This window comes from Phyllostomus discolor, chromosome 2 (assembly GCF_004126475.2).
Source record: "Phyllostomus discolor isolate MPI-MPIP mPhyDis1 chromosome 2, mPhyDis1.pri.v3, whole genome shotgun sequence".
Lineage (NCBI taxonomy): Eukaryota > Metazoa > Chordata > Mammalia > Chiroptera > Phyllostomidae > Phyllostomus > Phyllostomus discolor.
This window is the reverse complement of record NC_040904.2, coordinates 79,170,571-79,194,195: the sequence shown is the minus strand read 5'-3', so window position 1 is coordinate 79,194,195 and position 23,625 is coordinate 79,170,571. Positions and strand designations below refer to the sequence as shown.

The following is a 23,625-nucleotide window of genomic DNA, read 5'->3' as shown; positions in this document are numbered from 1 at the left end:
ATATCTATAAGTTGATTTCCATATATTTTCTGTTGGTTTTTAAAAATACTTCATAATCTACTCAGGGATTCTTGTCTTTGGGCTGCAATACAGAAGTAATCATTGGGAATCCTTCCAAAAAAAGAGTGGAATCATGGCACAAAATGTGTCATTTAATATTTTACCACTGGAATTTCAGTCTTAAACTCTAAATAACAAGATTAAATTGGTCCAAGGGCCTTCTTGTTTATCATGCTAGGAAATATCAGAATTTTGGAAGCAAAATGAAGAGATAAATTCAGAACATCTTTTAGAGTTATATTTACATAAAAACTTTTGGCTAATAAGTTAGTTATAGACACAGACAAATCTTCTACATACTGTTACCTATTTTGTAAAATAGGTTTCTGCCTCTTTTGAAATCCAGTGAGACAGGAGCATCAAATTACAAACTATTATTACATAAGAAATATGAACAAAGGATCTCCTATTCAAACCCAAACTGATAAACTTTTTAATCTATGTACAAAGTTTCCTTCTTTATTAAATAGAGTAGTTGGTAAAAGGATACATTTAACATTTATTGTTTTCTTAAATTAGGGATTTTAATGCATAGTGTTTCATTTAATCTGTACAATTTTGACATTTTATTTTTTAAAGTTTTACAGATGAAGAAAATCTTCACAAGATAAAAGATGTTAACTAATAATAGCTAGTGGAATGAATCTGATAGACTCAAGAGCCCAGGTGCTTTTTAAATACTATTCCATGACATCTACATAAAACAGGGATTCAACTAACTTACCATGCAGAGAGCTGTTGTAAGTTATATAAAACATATGGCAACACAAGAGCACAAAATATTTCCAACAATGTACTCTCTTTGCAAAGATGTGGGAGATGAGATACAAAGATAATGACTCAGAAAAGTCAGAGATACAAAAATTAGGTGACAGACCAGAGTTAGCAAATGGCACCGAGATGCTGGATTGTTACCAACACCTAGTGGCCTCACTGTTACAAAATATGTACCCCCATCCTCATCTAGGGAACAGAGAGCTACTGATGTTAAAATTCAGATGACTCTCTCAACCTACTTTTTAGTGATTACTGTGCTTTGAATTACTTTGCTATGAACAATTATAGTGCTTGATCTATACTATATCTTTACTGTGAGCAATAATAAGCACTTGTGAAAAAGAGTCAAGGTTGAAAATATGCTTGTGTGTAAACTCCTCTGCATCCTATGTTTTATAGGCTGTCCCTATAAAACAAAAGGAATCAGTCCCTTTGACTGCTTCTTTAGCACAATCTATGAAACTAAGTTGGTGTGTTCACAGGAAAATTCTAGTAGTTACTCTGAGAACCACTAGAAGTTCTCAATTAAGTTTCACTTAATTATAAAATTATGACTAGTACTGGCCAGGTGGCTCAGTTGGTTGTGTTGTCTCTGTATACCAAAAGGTTGCAGGTTTGATCCCTGGTCAGGGCACACACCTAGGCTGTGGGTTTGATCCTGAGCCTGGGTGCATAGGAAAGGCAACCACTCAATGATTCTCTCTCTCCCCCCCACTCCTTCCTTCTCTCTAAAATCAATAAAAATATCCTTGGATGATTAAAAAAATTATGACTAGAATGTTCTTTGCAGTGTATGGTAAATATCATGATGACTACATAAATACAATAGAGAAAAATTGGTAACAGTCTGTGAAATTAACTAAAATACCATATTTTACTGATAATGTATAAAAAATATTCATCAGATATATATTTAGTACTTTGAATCAAAGCAATATTATTTCAATGCACAGATAAACAGGCTATTCTTGCCCATACATAAAGAATATTTTTTTTGGTTCGAAGATCCACCATGACATACAGAGGAGGGAAAAAAAATCACACATAACTGGAATTAAAAGGATAGTATAGAAGAAATTAAGTTGATAGCCACAAGACTAAAACTTGAATTTATAATATCTTTTTATTCACCCTCGTTCAGAGCAGGAGATGCCTAATAGGAATGATCCTCGGTTGTTTTCACAAATGAAAATTTCTTGGCCTGACCTTCATGATCTGTAGTAAGAACCTAAAGAACTCAGTTTAATTCACTTCTGCTCTGTGTGGGTCTTTGTGCCTCAAGCTGTTCCTGTAACTAGCAGATAATGCAAACTTAGGAAAAAATGATGTATTTTTTTTAAAGATTTTATTTATTCATTTTTAGACAGAGGGGAAGGGAGGAAGAAAGACAGGGAGAGAAACATCAATGTTGCCTCTTGTGCTCTCCCTACTGGGGACATGGCCCACAACCCAGTCACATGCCCTGACTGGGAACCAAACCAGTGATGACCCTTTGGTTCCCAGGCCGGCACTCAATCCACTGAGCCACACCAGCCAAGGAAGGAGAAATGATGTATCTTAATTTATTCCTTGACATAGTAAGCCTGTACCAACCTAGTATAAGTATTGTGATCAATAACAAATAGAACCGAAATATACAAACATCAATAAAATACCAGTATTTATAATTCTAAACATGAGTGTTAAAGGTTATATAAACATGTTATATATAAATTAAGATATATATGGAGTAAAGCATTTTTAAAATACATGCCATGCAGACTTATTTTAAGTTACTGACAGTAAGGTCTAAAACTGTTCCAAACTTCAAATGTGCTTCTATTACTAGATCTCATAGAAATTTGCTATAAATTAAAAATATTTCTATAAATTAAATTAAAAATATTTCTACAGTTGTCATGTAATTGACTGTAAAAATGCAAACACTTTATTTCAGTAAATCCTTTAGAAAAATGTAATAGAAGTAAATGGAGTAAGGTATTGGATACTTACTGTAGTGCATTTTCTGAAGGCAGAAATAAATGAAAACAAGGGGAAAAAGGCAGTGATAAAATAAAAATAAAATATTAAAAAAGGAAAGACAAATGTGAATGGAAAGGAAATAAAGGCTGAAGAGGAACAGTGTTTTGTGATGTACCTTGAAGCCAGTCTACACCTTCTTGCAATCCTTCTCCTTTTATGGCATCACTAGCACTGAAATAAAATCCGTAAGAAACACATCCATTTCATTATATCACAGAACTACAAGAATAAACAACCACAACTTTCCCATATAGCCAACTAATATATTCTAGTAACACATATCTGAACAAAAGTGGTTAAGCACTGAAACCGAATGTACACAAAATATAAAAGTCTGAGTGTTCTGGAGGAGGACTTAAGAAAATTATCCCTAATTTGTACTGATTTAATTGGTATGACATTTTAAAAAGTGTATTAACAAAAAGTTATTATTTTAGGAATGGTACTCAGACTGACATTAGCAAAACATACTTTGAATTATTTTTCCAGTGGTGGAAAACTTTTAGAATCCCCTCTGTCCTACTTTGTCCAGTGACTAAAGAGCAGCTATTTATTAGAAATGTTTGACTTAGGATGTAATTTAGCCATAGATTCAGTGACTTTATTTAAAATGGAATTTGGTATCTATAGGGTATAAACCCGTTATTATAACTTTGGTAAACTGGTAGAATAAAAAAACAAAACAAAACAGGAGATTTCAGTAATAGTTTTATACTTGCTGGCTTCAATTTTAGCATCTGTAACATGGGGAATATTGACCTCATATGGTTATTATGAGAATTAGATATTTGATATATATATATATATATATATATATATGCATACACATTTCTATATCTATCAGGGTCTTTTCAAGGTCTTTCTATTCTTAAGAGAGTAAATTTAAATCCTCACTGTGATTATTTTATAAATAATTATAATTAAGTTATATAAACTAAAACAAAATGCAAGGGATTTTTTGAGCATCAGTCTTTCCCAAAACACAGTCTGATAGCTTCTCATAACATTTTACTGATCTAGTAGTTATTTCCTTTCAAAATATAATCATGTAAGAGCAACAGAATACATAATTAGATTTTCTGAATTAGGGTTCCTTTTAGTGTGTTGAAGCATGATTTTAAAATGTACTAAAACATATGTACTAAGTTACCTAAAAGAGTTAATTTGATTCTAATCAAATCAGAAATTACTTCCAAGGAATTACTTATTAGGTTAAGAATATGACTTATATTTTAAAAATAAAGACAGAAACAGCATGGGATATACAATTATTCAAAGCAAACTATGGATTATCTGTATCAATAGCAAAATATCAGTAATGAATATTTATGTCAACAAAGATGAATATATTGATTTTATCACATACCCACAGTCCCAAACAAGACTATAGTATCAAGTAAGTAATATATTGAGGAAATCCTTCCCCTTTGGTGGAGGAGTCACTAAGTACCCTACTAAAGACCCTGCATCTTTTCCTACTTATTCCCAACTGTTTGAATTCTACTTTCCTTTCAAACAAGCCATAAGACCTGTAACTAAATAAAAGTCAAAGTCTTCACCATGTCCTACAAGGCCCTATGTGATATGGCCCCTGGTTATTGCTCAGTGGTCTCATCTCCTACAAATCCACCCTGGATGTCTCTGCTCCAGTCAGCATGGACTTCTTGCTATTCCTGAAATATACCAGATATTACACATTCTCACCCAAGAGCCTTTTCACTAGCTGGCCTCTCTCTCTGAAAATCTATTTCTCTAAACCTTTGTGTGAATCCCTCCCTGACTTCAACTACATCTCAGAGAGGGAGTATCTCTCATTATTTCTTTTATCTTATTATATCCTACTTTATTTTTCTTCATCTTTTCAGCTGACATTTTATATTTATCTATTTACCTGTTTTATTATCTGTCTCCCTTACAAGACTGTAAATAATCAAAAAACATACATATCATGCCAGGGACCGAGTCAAAGCACACACAGGAAGAACAATACTGCAATAAGATCCTGAAAATGAGAGTTGACTATATATTTAGTACACTAGTTAAAAATAATCCATAAAAATTTCCTTTAATTTTCCAGATTATACTTCTCTATAATCTTTTATTGCCCAGTAAATTTACTTGTACCTGTAGCAAGAGACATGCAATATTTTATCTCTACATCACTGTGCATTACCTTTATCTCTAAAACTGGAAAAGGATACATCTATTTTCAATTTTATACATGAGTTAAAAAAATTGCAAAAAAACCCCAAACTTAACAAATGAAGCAGTAATTGAAACTTAGTGAGATGTCCAAGTTTGAATTAAAAAGTCAAAATTATAGACAAATTTAAAGAAATACTTGACATTCTTCTATAAGTCATACAGAAAACATGGAAACTGGAAATGTAATATTCCACATCATCATAGCATTAGGATGTTACTTTTTCTGTAACTGAAAAATATTTAGATGTCACAACTCAGTAAGTTTTTAAAATTTCAAGTGCTAATTATTTTAATTAGAGATTTTTTCCATTTGCAAAATTAACTTCTACTTTAAAATTAAAAGTAGGACTGCATCTTTTACTAACTAGACTCATGTTTTTGAATGCTGTACTTTCTATCAAAGCACTCACAATACTTAATACAATGGAAAAATTAAAATTATTCTACTTTAGACATTATCAGCTGAGATATGATTTACCTAAATGATGTAGAGAAATGCAAAGGTTCCATCTTAGGATATTTCTCTATTCAAAATCCCTCCATTCTTCACCAACAAAATACCACAGAACCTCAAATTCTAACCCAAGACTTTTCTTCTGATTCCAAAGTAGGGAGGGTTTTACCTGAGATAGACAGTGCTCACTCCTGGGAAGGGGAGCTGGAGGCCTTGAGTGCTGAGGAGTTTCCAGGGCTTTCTCACTCTCTTCTATTACTCTTTCAGCACCAAGGTTAGCTCTTCAAGTTCTCTGAGCTCTATTAACTCCTTGCTTTGTATTGTTTTCTCTGGGAGAGGCTGTGGATTTCTCTGCCTCTGTGTTCAGCCTTTCTCCATATATACCATCTTATAAAAAGGGAAAACCTCACAGGATAGAGGGAGTTTGATGACAGGTAGTGGCAGGCACTAAATACTACCTAATAATGTAAAATAATTTCAGACATTATTTATTAATTGAATCTTATTAGTATGTCCAAGTAAGATTATTTCCATATATATTTATTCATATAGACAAGTATTTATTTTGAACCTACTAAGTACCATGTACTACAATTCCAGGGCTTAGAATGAAGAAAGCCCATAAAACCCCAGTTCTCATGGTGCTAATGTACTAGTGTAAGAAGACAAACTATAAAACAAAGAAAAAAAAGGGAAAGATCACATAGCAACATAAAAAGCAAAGTAAGGTCAAAATGAGGCAGGGTAAGGTACAGTGAATATTTTAGAGCACCATCAGGAGAGGTTCCTGAAGGAACCCAGCAAAATTATTTTGGAGAATAATTTAGACAAAGGGAGTAACAAGTGGAAACACCCTCACATGGGACTGTGGTTGGCTTATTCAACGTGTAGAAGGAAAGCAGCATGGCTGAAGTTGGGTGAGTAAGCAGGCTGTTTAATTTATTCTTTTAAAGAGTTGTTTATATTTTTCTATGCCCCAAAAGATTTGAAAGGTTTTATTAGTAATATATTCACGAACACCTGCAATACCACATTCTATAAAACAAAATCTTTAGCTTATCTCCTACCACGTTAGGTCATTTATAAAATGAGCTTAGAAAAGAAACACTGAAGCTTGGAGATTTTTTCAAAATGATAAATTGAAAAAGAAATCTAAAACTTTACCAAATATGCCATGGCTTATCTTTGATGTTCTCTAAACATAGCAACTGAGACACTTTCACAGATGTCACTGCATCTCTAAGGTCCATTTTGTTTGCAAAGAATAAGATCGGTATTCGGCGGTGCTTAATATCTGAAACAGAAAATAAGACTATCATCATACTTTCAGCCTTTTGGTTATTTATCCCCAAATCCTTAAAATCGAAATTCACTAAAATTATTTTCCAATTGCTTCTTTCTATATCACTCACTCATAAACTTTTAAAGACATAGACTATCAGGCATGTGTTTGAGTAATATGACAATTTAAACAATATTTCTTTCAAGATTATCTGCTCTTTGGTTGGACCTTTAAAAAAAAGACAAGTATACGTGGGGTGGTTCACCAAGCAGTCCCTGAACAGCACCTGAAAAGGGTCAAATATTTTGTTTCATGTCAACAGAGGAGGCCAACTTCAAATACAAGTAAAAAGAAGATAAAGTGGATCTTGATTTTAGATTTTAGTTACAGTATTTTAAGTAGCAAGCTAGATATTTTAACAATATATTTTACCTTGTTTGTTACAATATTGGAAACATTGTTCACTATTTTGAATAAAGAATTTATTTAAATATTTAAAACTCAGAAGACACAAAGTGGTATTCAGTAAAACAGTCTCCCTCTCACCTCGGGCCCAGGCCATTCACTTGTCCTCCCTAGATACGGCAACCCATAGTATCCATGATATGGTATATTTTAAAAAATATTTTATATACTTGGAATTAATTATTATATATGATTCTTTATACAAATAGTAGTAGAACTCCATTCTCACTTTTTGCTTTTCACTTAATTTCGTATCTTAGGGACTATCCATTATCAGTACATTAGAGCAGTTTCTTCATTATTTTAACTATTGTGGAATGTTCTGTCTTTTAGTATTGTATTATGTACTATAGTTTATTTAATCTGATGTAGTTGAGATATACTGCTGCAAATATTCACAGCAATAAACAATGCTGTAATGAATAAATTATAAAAAACTTTGTAAGTGGGTCAGTGTGTCTGCTGGGCAGATTTGAGAAGTGGGATTGTAGGGTCAAAGGGTATGTAAATTGCTATTCTGACAGATAGGATTACTGACCTGCCTTCCCTTAAGCAACTTTGTATTAAGAGTGTTTTCAGTGATAGGTAAGAAGTACTATCAGGATAACAAACTCACAACTATCAACAACTGAACCTAAAAACAAAAACAAAAACAAACTAAGCAAACAACTAGAACAGGAACAGAATCACAGAAATGGAGATCACAGGGAGGGTTACTGGTGGGGAGGGGGTGGATGGAGAATAGGGGAAAGAAAAGGTACAGGGAATAAGAAGCCTAAATGGTAGGTACAAAATAGACAGGGGAGTGTTAAGAATAGTATAGGAAATGGAGACGCCAAAGAATTTATATGTACGACCCATGAGAATGAACTAAGGGGGGTAATGTGGGTGGGGTGGAATGCAGGGCAGAGGGGAATAAAGAGGAGAAAAAAATGGGACAACTGTCATAGTGTAATTAATAACATATAATTAAAAAAGAAGTACTATCGGAATATGTTTATTTACACTATTTTTTAAAAGATTTTATTTATTTATTTTTAAAGAGGGGGAAGGAGAGAGAAAGAGAGGTAGAGAAACATCAATGTGTGGTTGCCTCTCATGCGCCCCCTACCAGGGACCTGGCCTGCAACCCAAGCATGTGCCCTGACTGGGAACCCAACCGGTGACCCTTTGGTTCACAGGCCAGTGCTCAATCCACTGAGCCACACTAGCCAGAGCACACTGTTTTGAGAAAAGTCAAGAATGTTTCTATTCAAAAGATGTTTATAATTCCTTTTTTAGAAGCTATCTTGGCATGTCATTTCCCCATTTATCTATTAATTTTTATTTTCTAATTTATTCATAGAAATACATTAAATAGTAAGGAAATAAGCCTTATAGCTATGATATGAAATACAAATATTTTTCTTGCTTGTCATTTGCCCTTGACTGCACATGGTCCATTTTGCACTTCAAATCTTTTTATGGAGGCATAATTATTGATTATTTTAGGATTGTGGGTTTTGTTATAGTGAGAAAGGCCTCTTCTTGCTCCAAAATTATTTTTTAACATCTCCCATAGTTTCTTCTACTGACGTATTAGTGTAATTTTTATCCTGGAGCAGAGAATGTCAGAATAGATAAGAAAGCGAGACATAACCAAATGATGTTTACAAGAAACACACTAACAAGCTGAAGGTGAAAGGATGGAAAACATGCAAACATGTAAGTATAATAAAGCATGGTTACACTACTATTGGACAAAGTAGCTTTAAAGGGTGAAGGCTATTATCAGGAAAAAAGGCATTAAAATTATAAAAGGGTCAATCAATCAAGAAGACAAAACAATTTGAAGTATATGTATCTAATAAACAAGCTCCCAAATACACAGAGCAAAATTTGATAGTATTAAAGGGAAATACAAAGAAATCCACAATCATAGGTAGATACTTCAAATATTCCTCTCTCAGAAATTGACAAATTAACAAAAAAATTAGTAAGAATGTGGAAGATGTGAACAACACTATCAACTGTCACTTACAGAATTCTTCACTGAACAACAGAAAATCATACATTTTATATGGTTGCAGATGTAACACTCAACAATTAGACCATATATTCTCGGCCATGTATTTCAAAGGATGAAATCATACAGAATGTTCTTTGATCAAGTGGAATTAAATTAAAAGTCAATAATAAAAAATACCTATAAAATTCCCAAATACTTGGGAAATTAAATAATATACATACTACCAAAGATTCCAAGGGCCAAAGAACGATTCACAAGGTAACTTAGAACATACTTAGAACCAGATAATAAAGAAAACAAAGTTATCAAAATTTGTAACATGTAGCTAAATCCTTAGGGCATATGCATTTCATTAAATGTTTATATTTGAAAGGGTGTATGAAATCAATGATTTCCACTTCTATCTGAAAAATGAGACAGTGAAATATGAGGTAAGTACAGACAGTTCATAATAAATTAAGAGCAGAAAGTTAATGACAAAAGAGAACATTTAAAGGGCTGGAAGTTCTTAGAAAATTAATAAAATCAATAAACCTTTTAAAAGATTGAGCAAGAAGGGAGAAAATATAAATTACCAGCATCAGGAATGAAAGAAAATATACCATACATATCTTGCAGACATTAAAAGGATAATGAGAGGATCTTATAAACAATATTATGCCAATAAGTCTGACAACTTAGATACATTAATAAATTTGGTCACAAATTACCAAAAGTGACCCAGAAACATAATTCAAGGACTGGAATTCATAAATAATGCCCCCACTTCTTCAACATACATACCCAGTACTAACACAAACGGCTTCATTGGTACATTCTATCTAACATTTAAGGAAGAAATAATACCAATTCTATACAAACCCAAAAATAAAAAATAAAAAGAGAATATACTCCCAAACTTATTTTGAGGCCTCTCAAAACAAGGCCTCTATGACTCTGATACAAAATCAGATGAAGACATTACAAGGGATAAAATAAAAAACCAAAAATGGGTAAGGTCAGCAGCATGTCAGTATGAAAGGATCTCCAGGTCTCTCCCCCAGAAGTTACAAGTGGGACACCTAGGATTCAACAAAAAATTCCCTGTTCAGCACACAATCATGTCTGAGACCTCATGCATTCAGACAGCTGAATGTGCACTTACTTGAGCAAACAGTGGAGACAGAATGGTAGGGAGGAGGACAGAGAGAGAAGCCATAGGCAGCCAGGTGCTGGCTGCAGGCCCTAGTGGTCATGACAGCAGTGATGGGCTGGGGTGCAGCCTTCACCATACAAAGAAGCCTGGAGGGGCACACACTGGCTGGCTGGCTGGCACACACTGAGGCTGAGCCCAGGGTTAGAGACAGAGAAACAGTACCAAAAAAAAAAAAAAAATCATTGTGTGTCAAGCCTCCCAGCATGGAACAAAGCATTCTGCATGCACAGAAATTTGCCCACCCCTATCTGTTTGTGGCATGCCTGGCAGTTTTATTCTCAAGTAGGCAAATGGAGAAAGGGCTAGAAAAAAAAAAGTACCAGTATAAGTGGTCTATATTCATTGCAGGTAAACTCAGAAGGAAGAGCAGAACCACAAGACACAGGAACAGCTTCTTCTTGCCCAACCATCGTTCACCCATCACCTACCTATTGCAGAATAGCCTGGAAGTGGCAGCTAGGTCAACTCAGAGCAGCCCTGACAGTGGCTTCTCGTTACAGGAAGGCAGTGTCATGAATACAAAGGAGACCCAAAGAGTGCCATTTCTAATACACAGGAGTGGTATCCCGAGAAGGGGATGACCAGGTAGGAAAGGGGATGCCCTCTTCCTTGGGGAACAGGAAACATTTCTCCAAGGCGGAGGTGGAGATACCTTCCCACAAAGATGCCAGAAACCACTACAGTACCAGAGAAAATAAAACCGTGCTTCAGCGCCACCTTCTGGAAAACAAAAGAAATACCTCTACTTATCAACCTGCTTAACAATGAAGTGTAAAAAATTTTTTCTATTGTTGTTCAAGTACAGATGTCTCCATTCTCCCCCCCCTCCACTTTCCTCTCCCCACCCACCCCCACTCTCAATCCTTCCCCGCTTTGGCTTAGTCCATGGGTCCTTACATATTCCTTGATCGCCCTTCCCTTTCTTTCCCTTGTTATCCCCCATCCCCTCACCCTCCCCTCTGGTTACTGTCAGTTTGTTCTTCATTTCAGTGTCTCTGGTTGTATTTTACTTGTTCGTTTTGTTGATTAGTTTCCATTTATAGGTGAGATCATATGATATTTGTCTTTCACCTCCTGTCTTATTTCACTTAGCATAAAGCTCTCCAGTTCCATCCATGCTGTTGTAAAGGGTAGGAGCTCTTTATTTTTTACTGCTGTGTAATATTCCTTTGTGCAAATGTACCATAGTTTTTTTGACCCACTCATTTACTGATGGGCACTTCGGATGCTTCCAGCACTTGGCTATTGTAAATTGTGCTGCTACAAACATTGGGGTGCATAGGTTCTTTTGAATTGGTGTTTTGGGATTCTCAGGGTATAATCCCAGCAGTGGAATTGCATGATCAAAAGGCAGTTCCATTTTTAGTTTTCTGAGGAAATACCATACTGTTTCCCACAGTAGCTGCACCAGTCTGCATTCACACCAACAGTGTACTAGGGTTCCCTTTTTTCTACATCGTTTCCAAAGCCTATGAAAATTAGTATTTGCTTAATTCTTAAAGATGTGTACTGTATACTCAAGCTGTCAGTTTCCTAAAACAGTATTTTGGAGGGTTTTTTTTTTAAAGATTTTATTTATTTTTAGAGAGAGAAGGGGGGGTAGAGAGAGAGAGAGAGAGACATCAATGTGCGGTTGCTGGGGGTTATGGCCTGCAACCCAGGAATGTACCCTGGCTGGGAATTGAACCTGGCTTTGGTTCCCAGCCCGCGCTCAATCCACTGAGCTACGTATCCTCGGATAAAAATAAACTTCCTGTATTGTTGAATAGAACAATTCAGAAAAATTGGTAATTTTTTAATCCAGGAAATGGCTATTTGCCTCTGAGTGTTTTTAGTCAATCCTAATATATTCGATTAGCAAAAAGTTTGAGTCAAGAGGAAAATTTAAAACCAAGATTGAACATGAAATGATCCATAGGCAAAGAGTAAGGTGATCAAAACTGAGGGGCAGGGGTAAGGATAATTAAGGAAGTAACATCACTGTGATAAGTGCTGGTGGCTATTTTTTGGCTCCTTTTAAAATCTTCAGATTTTACCCTTTCTCCTACTCTTTAAACATTCTTTCCATTTAGAATTTTTTGTTTTATTTTAAATATAGTGACATAAGGAGCTAGTTACCAAAACTTTTCTGCTGAAAACACCTTCCCTGAACTATCTGGTCAGTGCACATATAGCTGTCTATTTGTTTTCACATGGTTTCATTACTAAGTAAGTAGACAAACAATATCCAGTGTGAAAAAGACATGCCTGGACAAATAAAAGGGAATGACAGGCATACTGAAATCACACCCATGGGCTCATTATAAAACATTTACTTTACTCATAAAATTTTATTAGAAATTTAAAGAGAGCCTTATAATCAAGGACACACAGAAAAAACCACTTTACCATGAGACTGGTAGGAAATATAGAGGAGGGCTCCCATGGGCAGCAGCTGGAGTGCCAGAGGGATATTTTAGTGGCCAGGGTGTTCATTCTGAGAAGTGTGGGGTCTAAACCCCAAGCTGGCCTCCCAGCCTATAGCACCAGGGCTGGAAAGGAACCTAGATAACATCCAGATTTGAAAAGCAGCAGAGTACCTGTCTGTCAGCCAAGGAAAGATAGCTGGAGATGCAGACAGCCTCTTAAAGGACTAACACACACAATTTCCTTTGCAACCACTTACCAAAGCTGCCAAAATGGGAAATAAAGGAACAGACCCCAAATAAAATAACAAGAGAATTCTCCAGAAGAAGAACTAGATGAAATAGAGGCAAGCAATTTATTAGAGTCCAGAGTAATGGTTATAAGCATACCCAACAGCATGAAGAAAAGACATGGGAATCATAAAGGATCAGTAAGAAATAAAGAATGTACTATCTGAAATAAATAATACACTGGAAGAAATACACAGTAGGCTAGATGAAGAAGAGGACTGAATTAGCGATTTGGAAGACAAGGTAGAGAAAATAATACCCACGCAGAGCAGCAAAAAGAAAAATAATTAAAAAAAGAGAGGTGAACTCAAGAAATGTCTTGGACAACACAAATTGCAAAAACATCCACATCTTGGGAACACCAGAAGGAAAAGAGAGCAAGCAAGGAATAGAGAACCTATTTGAAGAAATAATGACCAAAAACTTCCCTAATTTGGTGAAGGAAAAATTCACACAAGTCCAGGAAGATCAGAGAGCCCCAAACAAGTTGGACCCAAAGAAGCCTACACTGAGACACACCATAATTAAAAGGACAAGGCTTAAAGACAAGGAGAAAACCCTAAAAGATGCAAGACAGAAGCAGGTAATTACCTACAAGGGAGCATTAATTAGACTGTCACCTGATTTCTCAACAGAAACATTTCAAGCCAGAAGGGAGTGGCATGAAATACTTATGGTGAAGAAAAGCAGGGACCTACAATCATGGCTATTTTGGCCAGCAAGGCTATCATTTAAAATCCAAGGAGAAATGAGGAGCTTCCTAGACAAGAAAAAGCTAGAGGAATTTGTTAACACCAAACCAGGAGCAAATGTTAAAGGGCTTGCTTTAAGAAGAAGATAAAAAGAAAGAAAGAAACAAACAAACAGAGGAAAACAGTCTAACAATAAAATGACACTAAATATGTAACTATCATTAATCACCTTAAATGTAAATGGCTTAAATGCTCCAACCAAAAGACAGAGGGTAGCTGAATGGGTAAGAAAACAAGACCCATGTATATACTGCCTCCAAGAGATGTATTTCAGATTGAAAGATACATACAGACTGAAAGTAAAGGGATGAAAACATATATTTTATGAAAATGGAACAGAAAAAAAAGCTGGGGTAGCAGTACTTATATCCAACAAAACAGACTTTAAAACCAAGGCTACAGTAAGAGTCAGAGAAAGACTCTACATAATGATAAAGAGAAAAATCTAGCAAGAGGATATAACCCTTGGGAATACTTAGTACCCAACACAGGAGCACCTAAATATGTGAAGTAAATCTTGATGGGCATAAAGGGAGGATTGACAGAAATGCAGTCATAGTTGAAGATTTTAACAACCCATTGACCTCAATGATTCTATCTTCCAGACAGAAAATCAACAAGGAGACAGTGGCCTTCAACAACACACCAGATCAAAAGGATTTAATTGGTATTTTCAGAGCATTTCACCCCAAAGCAGCAGAATATAAATACTTTCCAAGTACACATGGAATGTTTTCTAGGATAGACTACATGTTAGGATAGAAAACAAGTCTCAATAAATTTAAGATAGAAATCATATCAAGCATCTTCTCTGACAACAATGCTATGAAACTAGAAATCAATCACAAGAACACTGAAAAGCATGCAAAGACATGGAAGCTAAATAACATGTTGATAAACAATGAATGGGTCAATAATGAGATCAAGGAAGAAATCAAAAGATACCTAGAAACAAATGGAAACATAACAATCCAAAATCTCTGGGACACTGGGAAAGCAATCTTAAGAGGGAAATTCATATCCTCACAGGCCTATCTCAAAAACCAAGAAAAAGCTCAAACAAACAATCTAACTTCACATTTGAAAAAGAACAACAAACAAAGCCCAAAGTGAGTAGAAGGAGGGAAATAATAAATATCAGAGCAGAAATAAACAAAATATAGTCTAAAAAATCAATAAGATTGATGAATCCAAAAGCTGTTTTGAAAAGATACACAAGATTGACAAACCTTTAACCAGATTCATCAAGAAAAAAAGAGAAGACCCAAATAAATAAAATGAGAAGTGTAAAAGGAGAAATAACTGACACTAAATACAAAAGACTATAAGAAAATATTATGAACAATGTTATTCTAACAAATGGGACAATGTGTATGAAATAGATAAATTCCTAGAAACATACAATCTTCCAAAACTAAATCCAAATAATCAGAGAATCTGAACAGACAGATTATATCTGGTGAAATTGAAGCAGTAATCAAAAAGCTCCCAACAAACATAAGCTCTGGACTGGATGGCTTCAAGGTGAATTTTACCAAATATTCTGAGAAGAACTAACATCTCTACTTCTCAAACTATTTTATACAATTTAAGAGGTGGGAAGGCTGGCAAACTCATTTTATGAGGCCAGCATTACCCTCATTCTAAAACCAGATAAAGACACTACCAAAACAGAAAATTATAGGCCAATATCCCTGATGAACATATATGCTAAAATCCTCAACAATATGTTAGCAAACTGAATACAGCAATGCATCAAAAGGATCATACATCATGATCAAGTGGGATTCATTCTAGGAATGCATGAACATGTTGATACGACAGTTGCAAATCAATAAATGTGATTCACCATATAAAGAAAATGAAGGAAAATCCCACATGATTGTATCAATAGATGCAGAAAAAAGTATTTGATAAAATCCAGCACCGATTTATGATAGAAACTCTAAGCAAAGTGGGATAGAGGAAACATACATAAACATAATACAGGCCATATATGACAAACCCACTGCCGGCATCATACCAACAAGCAAAAACTACGAGTGTTCCTCTTAGGGTCGGGAGGATGTTTGCTTTCACCTCTGTTAGTCAACATAGTACTGGAAGTCCCAGTGACAGCAATCAGACAAGAAAAGAAATAAAAGGCATCCAAATTGTTAAAGATGAAATAAAACTACCATTGTTTGCAGATGACAAGATACTGTACATAGAGAACTCAAAGATTCTAACAAGAAACTACTGGAACTGATCAATGAATTCAGCAAAGTAGCAGGATACAAAATTAGGGTCCAGAAATCAGTTGCATTTTAATATGCCAATAACATATTAACAGAAAGAAAAATTAAGAAAACAATCCCACTCACAATTGCTACAAAAAGAATAAAATACTAGAAATAAACCTAAGCAAGGATGTAAAAGACGTGTACTTGAAAAATTATAAGACACTGAAGAAAGAAATTGAAGAAGATACAAATAAGTGGAGGCACATTCTGTGTTCATGGATAGGAAGAATTAGTATCATTAAAATGTTCATACTATCCATAGCAATCTATAGATTCAACACAATTCCTATCAATATTCCAATGATGTATTTCACAGAAGTTAAATATTTCAAAAATTTTATATGGAACCACAAAAGGCCCCACATAGCAACAGCGGTCTTGAGAAAGAAGAACAAAGTTGGAGGAAACACTACTTAATATCAAAATTACTATAAGCCCATAGTAATCAAGACAGCATGGCACTGGGATAAAAACAGACATATAGATCAATGGAATGGAACAGGCAGTCCAGAAATAAACCCACACATTTATAGTCAATTAATCTTTCACAAGGAAGCAAGCACATACAATGGGCTAAAGATAGTTTATTCAATAAATGGTGTTTGGAAAATTGGACAGGTATGTGCACAAAAATGAAACTAGACCACTTTCTTACAACACACACAACAATAATTTCAAAATGGGTAAAAGATTTAAATGTTAGACACAAAACCATAAAAAAAACATAGAAGAAAACATAGGCAGCAAAATAGGCATAGGCATAGGATATTACTCGTAGCATTATTTTACTAGATATATCTTCCCAGGAAAAGGAAGCAAAAGAAAAAAATAAACAAACTGGGTTATATCAAACTAAAAAGTTTTTGTACAGCAAAGGAAATCATCAACAAAATAAAAGACAACCCACAGAACCACAGAATGGGAGAACATATTCACTGATACATATGATAAGGGGTTAACATCCAAAATTTATAAAGAACTTACAAAACTCAACACTAAAAAAACCCATCCAAATAAAAAATGGACAATAGCTGTGAAGAGATATTTCTCCAAAGAAGACAAGCAGATGGCCAGCAGACAAATGAAAAGATACTCAATGTCACTAATCATCAGAGAAATGGAAATTAAATCCACAATGAGATATCACCTCACACCTGTCAGAATGGCTATCATCAATAAATCAACAACAATGTGGGGAAAGGAAAACCCTTTTGCAGTGTTGATGGGAATGCAGATTGGTGCAGCCGCTATGGAAAGCAGTCAAAAAATTAAAAATAATGAATCTGCCTTTTGACCCAGTGATCCCACTTCTGGAAATATGTCCAAAGGATCCCAAAACACTGATCTGAAAGAATATAGCACCCCTATGATCACTGCAGCATTATTTACAATAACCAAGGTATGGAAGCAGCCCAAGTGCTCATCAGTAGATGCGGGGATAAAACACCTATGGGGCATTTACACAATGGAATACTACTTGGCTGTAAAAAAAGAAGAAAATTTTACTCTCTGTAACTGTATGGATGGACCTGGAGAATATTATGTTAAGTGAAATAAGCCAGTCAGTCAGAGAAAGACAAATACCATATAACTTCACTCATATGTGGAATCTAAATACCAACCCAAACTAACAAGGAAAATGGGGACAGATTCAAAGATGGAGAGCAGGATGACAGCTAAGAGCGGGGTGGGGAGTAGAGGTTAGAGTGTGGAGGGATTAAGGAACAAGGAAAAAGGACTCATGGTCATGGACAATAGTGTGGTGATTGCTGTGGGAAGGGGATTATAGGGACTAAATGGTAATGGAAAAAATACAATAAAGATTAAAAAATGATTTGAAGAAAATGCACAGTTATAAATCATTCTCCCTCTTTAAACAAATACTTAGAATGAAAAAAATAAAAATATGGAAGACCTAGAACTACCAAAATAACTTTTCAAAAACATACCAGAGTTACAGGATTTATCCTGTCAGACTTCAATATTTATTATAAGTCTACAGTAATCAAGGCAATGTGAAAGGACATGAAAGAGATCAATGGTACAAAACAGAGAGTTAAGAAATTGACCTGACATATACACAGTTAAATTATATTTGATAAGGGTGAAAGTCACATGATTTCCAATTCAGTGCAAGAGAATTTTTTCAACCCACAGTATTTGGGATAATTGGATATCTGTTAAAAATAGATATCCAATCTATTTCGTGGAAAAAATACATGAAAATTAATTCAAGGTAGATTCCAGACCAAAACATAAAAGATGAAACTGTAACAGTCCTGAAGAAAACATATTCTAGCAATCTAGAATTCTAGCAATCTAGAAGAAAACATATTTTAGCAATCTTTGGATAGGCAAAGATTTATTAAAGAGTACATAGAAAACCTGTATATTTATAAAAAATGATGCTCAAAATTAGATACATGCATTCTTCAAAACATTCTGTGATGAAAATTAATAGACAAGCCACAGACTGAGAAAAAAATCTTTAAAACATATATTTAACAGAGGCTTTATATCTAGAACATATCAAGAAATCTTATATATCAATAACATGAAAAACAACCAAATTAAATGGGTAAAAGATTTAAAAGGACATTTCAAGAGAATGTATAAGATTGGCCAACAGAACATGAGAAAGTGCTCAACATAATTAGTTATCAGGAAAATGCAAATGAAAAGCACACAGAGATCCCAGTGCATAGTAGAAAAGCTAAAATGAAAGAAACTTGGTATCAATCATTGGAGAAGATGTGGAGCAACTGAAACTCTTACACATTGCTGTTGAAATGCAAAATAATACAGATTCTTTGAAAAATAATCTGGCAGTTTCTTAAAATATTATCCCTACATCTACCCTATGTCTCAGCAATATCATTCCTAGGATGTTATTTGATACGAGAGAAATGAAAACACATATCTACAAAAAGCCTTTTACAAAAATTTTCAAAGCAGGTTTGTGCATAATAGCCCTAAACTAGAAACAGCCTAGATGTCAATAAATAGGAGACTAGATAAACTGTGGTATATTCATATGTTACAAAGCAATAAAAAGGAGTGAACAAATGATACAAATATCATGAGTGACTGTCAAAAACACTACACCGAATGAAAAAATCCTATGCACAAAAATGTATGTACTCCCCCTTCATTCAAATAAAATTATAGAATGGGCAAAAATAATCTGATAATAAAAAATCAGATTAGTAGTTTCTTTGGTACCAGGTGTGGGGTTTTGATTGAAAAGTGCCTTAAGAGAACTTTTTAGGATAATGGAGTGTTCAGTTTCTTGAAAGGGAGTGTAGTTACATGTGTATGCATTTGTCAAAATTACTGAACTGCAGCTTAATCTGAGCATTTCACTGTGTACAATTTACACTTCAGTTTTAAAAATAAATTCATACACAATTCAGCTATGCACCAGTACATAAAGATACATGGACAAAACTTCCTTGAAAAAACCAAGGATCCCATTATGTTTGAAGCAAATTTTGTAGGAATGATTTTATTTTATTGTCAAACATAATATTTTTTGAGGAGAGAGGAAAGATTAAAGCAAAGGGAATACATAATCGAGAATGCATTTTTTAAAGTCTCAACACAGATAAAAGACCACATAAAAAGTAAGGCTGGCTAATTATCCCCCCAAAATATTTGAATACGCTTGAGATTGTCTTATAAAAATACTAAAGATATTATGGTTAAACCACAAGAATCGTTAGAAAGCCCCATTCTACTTCTGTTTCATTTCTAAACAAATCCATACTTCTTTAAAACCACCATGCTATTTTTAAAGTTCTAGCACAAAGACCACTTAAAAATCTTTTTTCAGGCATGAGGAAAGGTAGAGTGCAGAGTTCCATAGTACATTCTGGAACACTGTTTGTCGTGTGGAATAAAAAAAAGACTATCCATCAACAGGTAAATAAAAGATATGTAATCTGCCTTATAAGAATTCTATCACATAGTGTTATTTGAGAACAGAAAGATGCTGGAGTAGCAGTACTCATACCCCCACACCCTATAGAGGATGGGCTGAAAGTAGGTTTACAGTTGTTCACATGGAAAATAATACAATAATTAATAAATAATAATATAAGAATAAACTCCATGTTTTGCACACTCACAACTGTAAATCTGCTTTGCCTCACCTTGTATGTACCTTTGGTGCCTGTGTATGTGTATAATATAGAGCATAGATATAGATAAGGCATATATAAAAGTATGAAAAAAAAACACCAACTTGCTAATACTGGCATCTTGAAAACATTTTAAGAGCACTCCCACAATAAATATGTAATAAATGCTGTGATTACACATACACATACAATAAACACATGAAAAGATAGTAACCAAAATCATTTTAACGAGTGTTAAAGTATATGTATATTCACTTTCTTCCTTATTTTTATTTCTATCTGCATGTTTTACTACTGACATATGTTATTTATGTAATCAGAAAAAAGGGGCATTTTTATTTTGGGGGAAATAAACATCATAGACCTGAAAAATATTGCAAAAAGCTTTGCAATTTAAAAAAATATATGGTGTTAGAGGTAAAAATATTCTGAGTTATGCGTAATGGTTTAAAATTTTTATAAGAGATAATTGTATAGTGCAAGCACTACTTTTTGCCAACCTCAAAGAACAGAACATCCTATGTAAACAGACCCAAAGGCCGGGTATCACAGACTGATGGACACACAAACATACCTGGATGGTTTAGAAGAGTGTCAAGTTCTTCTTTGGCCACAACCATTCTTAATCTATCACTACTATCAATGACAAAAATAATGGCTTGCCCATCTCTGTATAATATAAAGAATGACAAAAATTAAAAATAAACTTACACATTTTCCCATGTTTACTATCCATTTGCATGCCCTAACATGTGCATTAGCTCTTCATATCCTATGTCCATTTATCATTATAGGTTTTGGCACAGTTTCTTATTCGTTTTTATGAGTGATTAAAATGTTAACCATTAGTGATATTTCATATAAAATAATTTCATATCACTTCAGTGATAACACAGAAAATTTAATGACTTTAAAGTTATTTCATAATTTAAAAAAATTACAAGTAAAACCACAACCCTATAACAGACATAATAATCATTATTTTTTGGGTAAATCAATGTTGACATTATGTGTAATCACATATGAATATCTACAGCTATAGAAATGGAATCCTGCTGTTGTACACACTGCTTTTCTGACATGTATATACATTTTGTTGATTTTTTCTGTAGTATAGCTTGAACTACTTTTAGTACTTCTCAAATAATTTTTACCATAACCATAGTAATATATGTTTTATATTAATATTTAACACATGTAAGTATATGTAAATATATTTGAAATAAGTCCCCTGAAACAATAATTACAAATAGCTTTTATTTTATTCCATTTTATTTTTTTAAGCTGATACCCAGCCACTAAACTAGTTTAAGCATTCACTTACCGATCACAGTGGCACTTAAGAAATCACTGATTTCCTCTGCACCCTTTCTTTTAATAGTTATAAAGTATTTCACTGCATGAATGTGTCATCAAACATTGTGTCAAACTTCTACTGTTGGACTTAATTGTAGGTTATTTCCAATTTTCATTATTATTTGAAATCCTCCTAAATACATTTTTGAAATTTCTTGAAACTTTAAAGATCCATTCTTAGGAATAAAATTTCTAGGAATATATATAAAATTTAAAGTTTTGGACAAACAATGATAAATTATCTTCCAGAAATGCTGTATGCACTTATATCATCACTACCTGCATTTTTCCTATCCACTTGTGACATGCCTCCTATCATTTTTCAATCTTTGTCATTGTAACAGTTACATTATTTTACTTTATATTTTATTAAATGCTATTGAAGTTCAGTATCTTTTCATGTATTCACTGGACATTTATACTTTTTGTGAATCACTTATTCCAGTCATAAATTAAGATTTTAAAGTTCAATGTCATTAATAATCATGTAACTATAAAAATAAAACAACTTTTTAGTACCACTGTCTTGTATCACTTAAAAATGTAAATGCAGATTAGCACGGTCACACACTACCAATGGACAGAGAAACTGGTCCAATTGGAAACATCCACCCAGAGCTTTAAAAATGTTCAATCACATAAACTGTGACAAAGATTCATGCAGCAAGATGGTAACTGAAGAACTGCTTATAATCTTCAGAAACCGAGAATAGCCTTCATATACAAATAAATGATAGAGCAAATTTGGGCACAGGCATATGAAAAAACATTAGGCAGACATTAGCGTTATAGTCTTTGTATGTTTTTCCTGATTCACCTTCATCATCATATGTTAACTGAAAAAGCAGGATAAAAAACTATATATGGTATATGATTTAGAAGGTTCCTTTCTCAATTATGTAGAGTGTACATTACATATTCCAAAAAGCAATCTTTTTAATCTTTCAGCCTAATACATTAAAATGCACTTGTTCTTTAATAATCAGAGAAACACAGAAATACATAAAAATAAATTTACTCTTAATATAGCCTCAATAGTAACCATTTTACCATTTAACCTACAATTTATCTATAATATTCCTGAATTCAGCAGCTTCTTCCAAAACAATTTTGAAGGGAAGTTAAAATCAGAAAAAAAGCTTCCATGTTTTGAAGTACTATTTTCTATGTATTTTTGCTTTCTGTAAAGTAATTAAAATAAGTGTTAGTGCACACTTTGGCAGCACATATACTAAAACTGGGATGATACAGAGAAGATTAACATGGCCCCTGTGCACAGATGACATGCAAATTTGTGAAGCATGCCATATTTAAAAAGAAAAGTGTTATTTTTTAAAAAGTAGCTAATGTAAATACAATTTTTGTAAACAGATTTTTTAGCACCTAACTGGAGAAGAAATTAAAAAATTCTACACTGAAAACTCTGGTTTTTCTAAATAAAAGGATAAAAAAGCAGCTCATATTTCTCAAGGAAGTTTAATGCACGGTATCACAACATGCCACTTTTCCTTTTCCAAACTGACCCTTAGATCTGAAATACTCTTTTCTCTCTACTTCACAGGTCCTCTGGATCAATATACAACTTAAACAGGTGTTCAATTTATTAAAGTACTCACTGAAAAGAATATCTGAAATAAATTTTCTTGGTTCCTATCTGAGAAACACAATGTTCTTGAAACTTTATTAGCAGGAAAAGATTAACCAAAATCACAATCTGATCTGGCAGTAATCACATACCATTTCACTGCTAGAATTCATTAAAGACAAAGGGGCATTTAGTCAAGGTACATTGTTTGTAAGTTTCAGATTCTAAAAGTGAGTTACACTGCTTTTAAATGAAGGAGTATCCTAGCTATAATAGAAGTTAATGAATTCATTTGAACACCTAATGCAAACCTGGAGAGGATATAACACATCTGGATCCTAGTAACT

General features: G+C 33.9%; 1 protein-coding gene and 1 non-coding gene across 6 annotated transcripts in view; one reads left to right on the top strand and one right to left on the bottom strand.

Moving 5' to 3' along the window:
• ARL6 (ADP ribosylation factor like GTPase 6) overlaps positions 1-23,625 on the bottom strand; it is a 44,228-nt gene that overhangs the window by 6,838 nt on the left and 13,765 nt on the right. For 3 of the 5 annotated variants that reach the window (XM_036017969.1, XM_036017970.1, XM_036017968.1), the window contains 4 exons: positions 20,912-21,006; positions 6,683-6,812; positions 2,975-3,030; positions 2,830-2,842 (listed from right to left, as the gene is read on the bottom strand). In XM_036017969.1, coding sequence (XP_035873862.1) covers positions 2,830-2,842; positions 2,975-3,030; positions 6,683-6,812; positions 20,912-21,006 — 294 coding nt within the window. The remainder of the gene's footprint in view (positions 1-2,829; positions 2,843-2,974; positions 3,031-6,682; positions 6,813-20,911; positions 21,007-23,625) is intronic. The other 2 variants (XM_028505009.2, XM_036017972.1) reach the window with 2 other exon arrangements.
• Positions 22,901-23,007, top strand: LOC114491173. Its single transcript, XR_003683987.1, has one exon. It is a non-coding gene; the product is annotated as a U6 spliceosomal RNA (small nuclear RNA).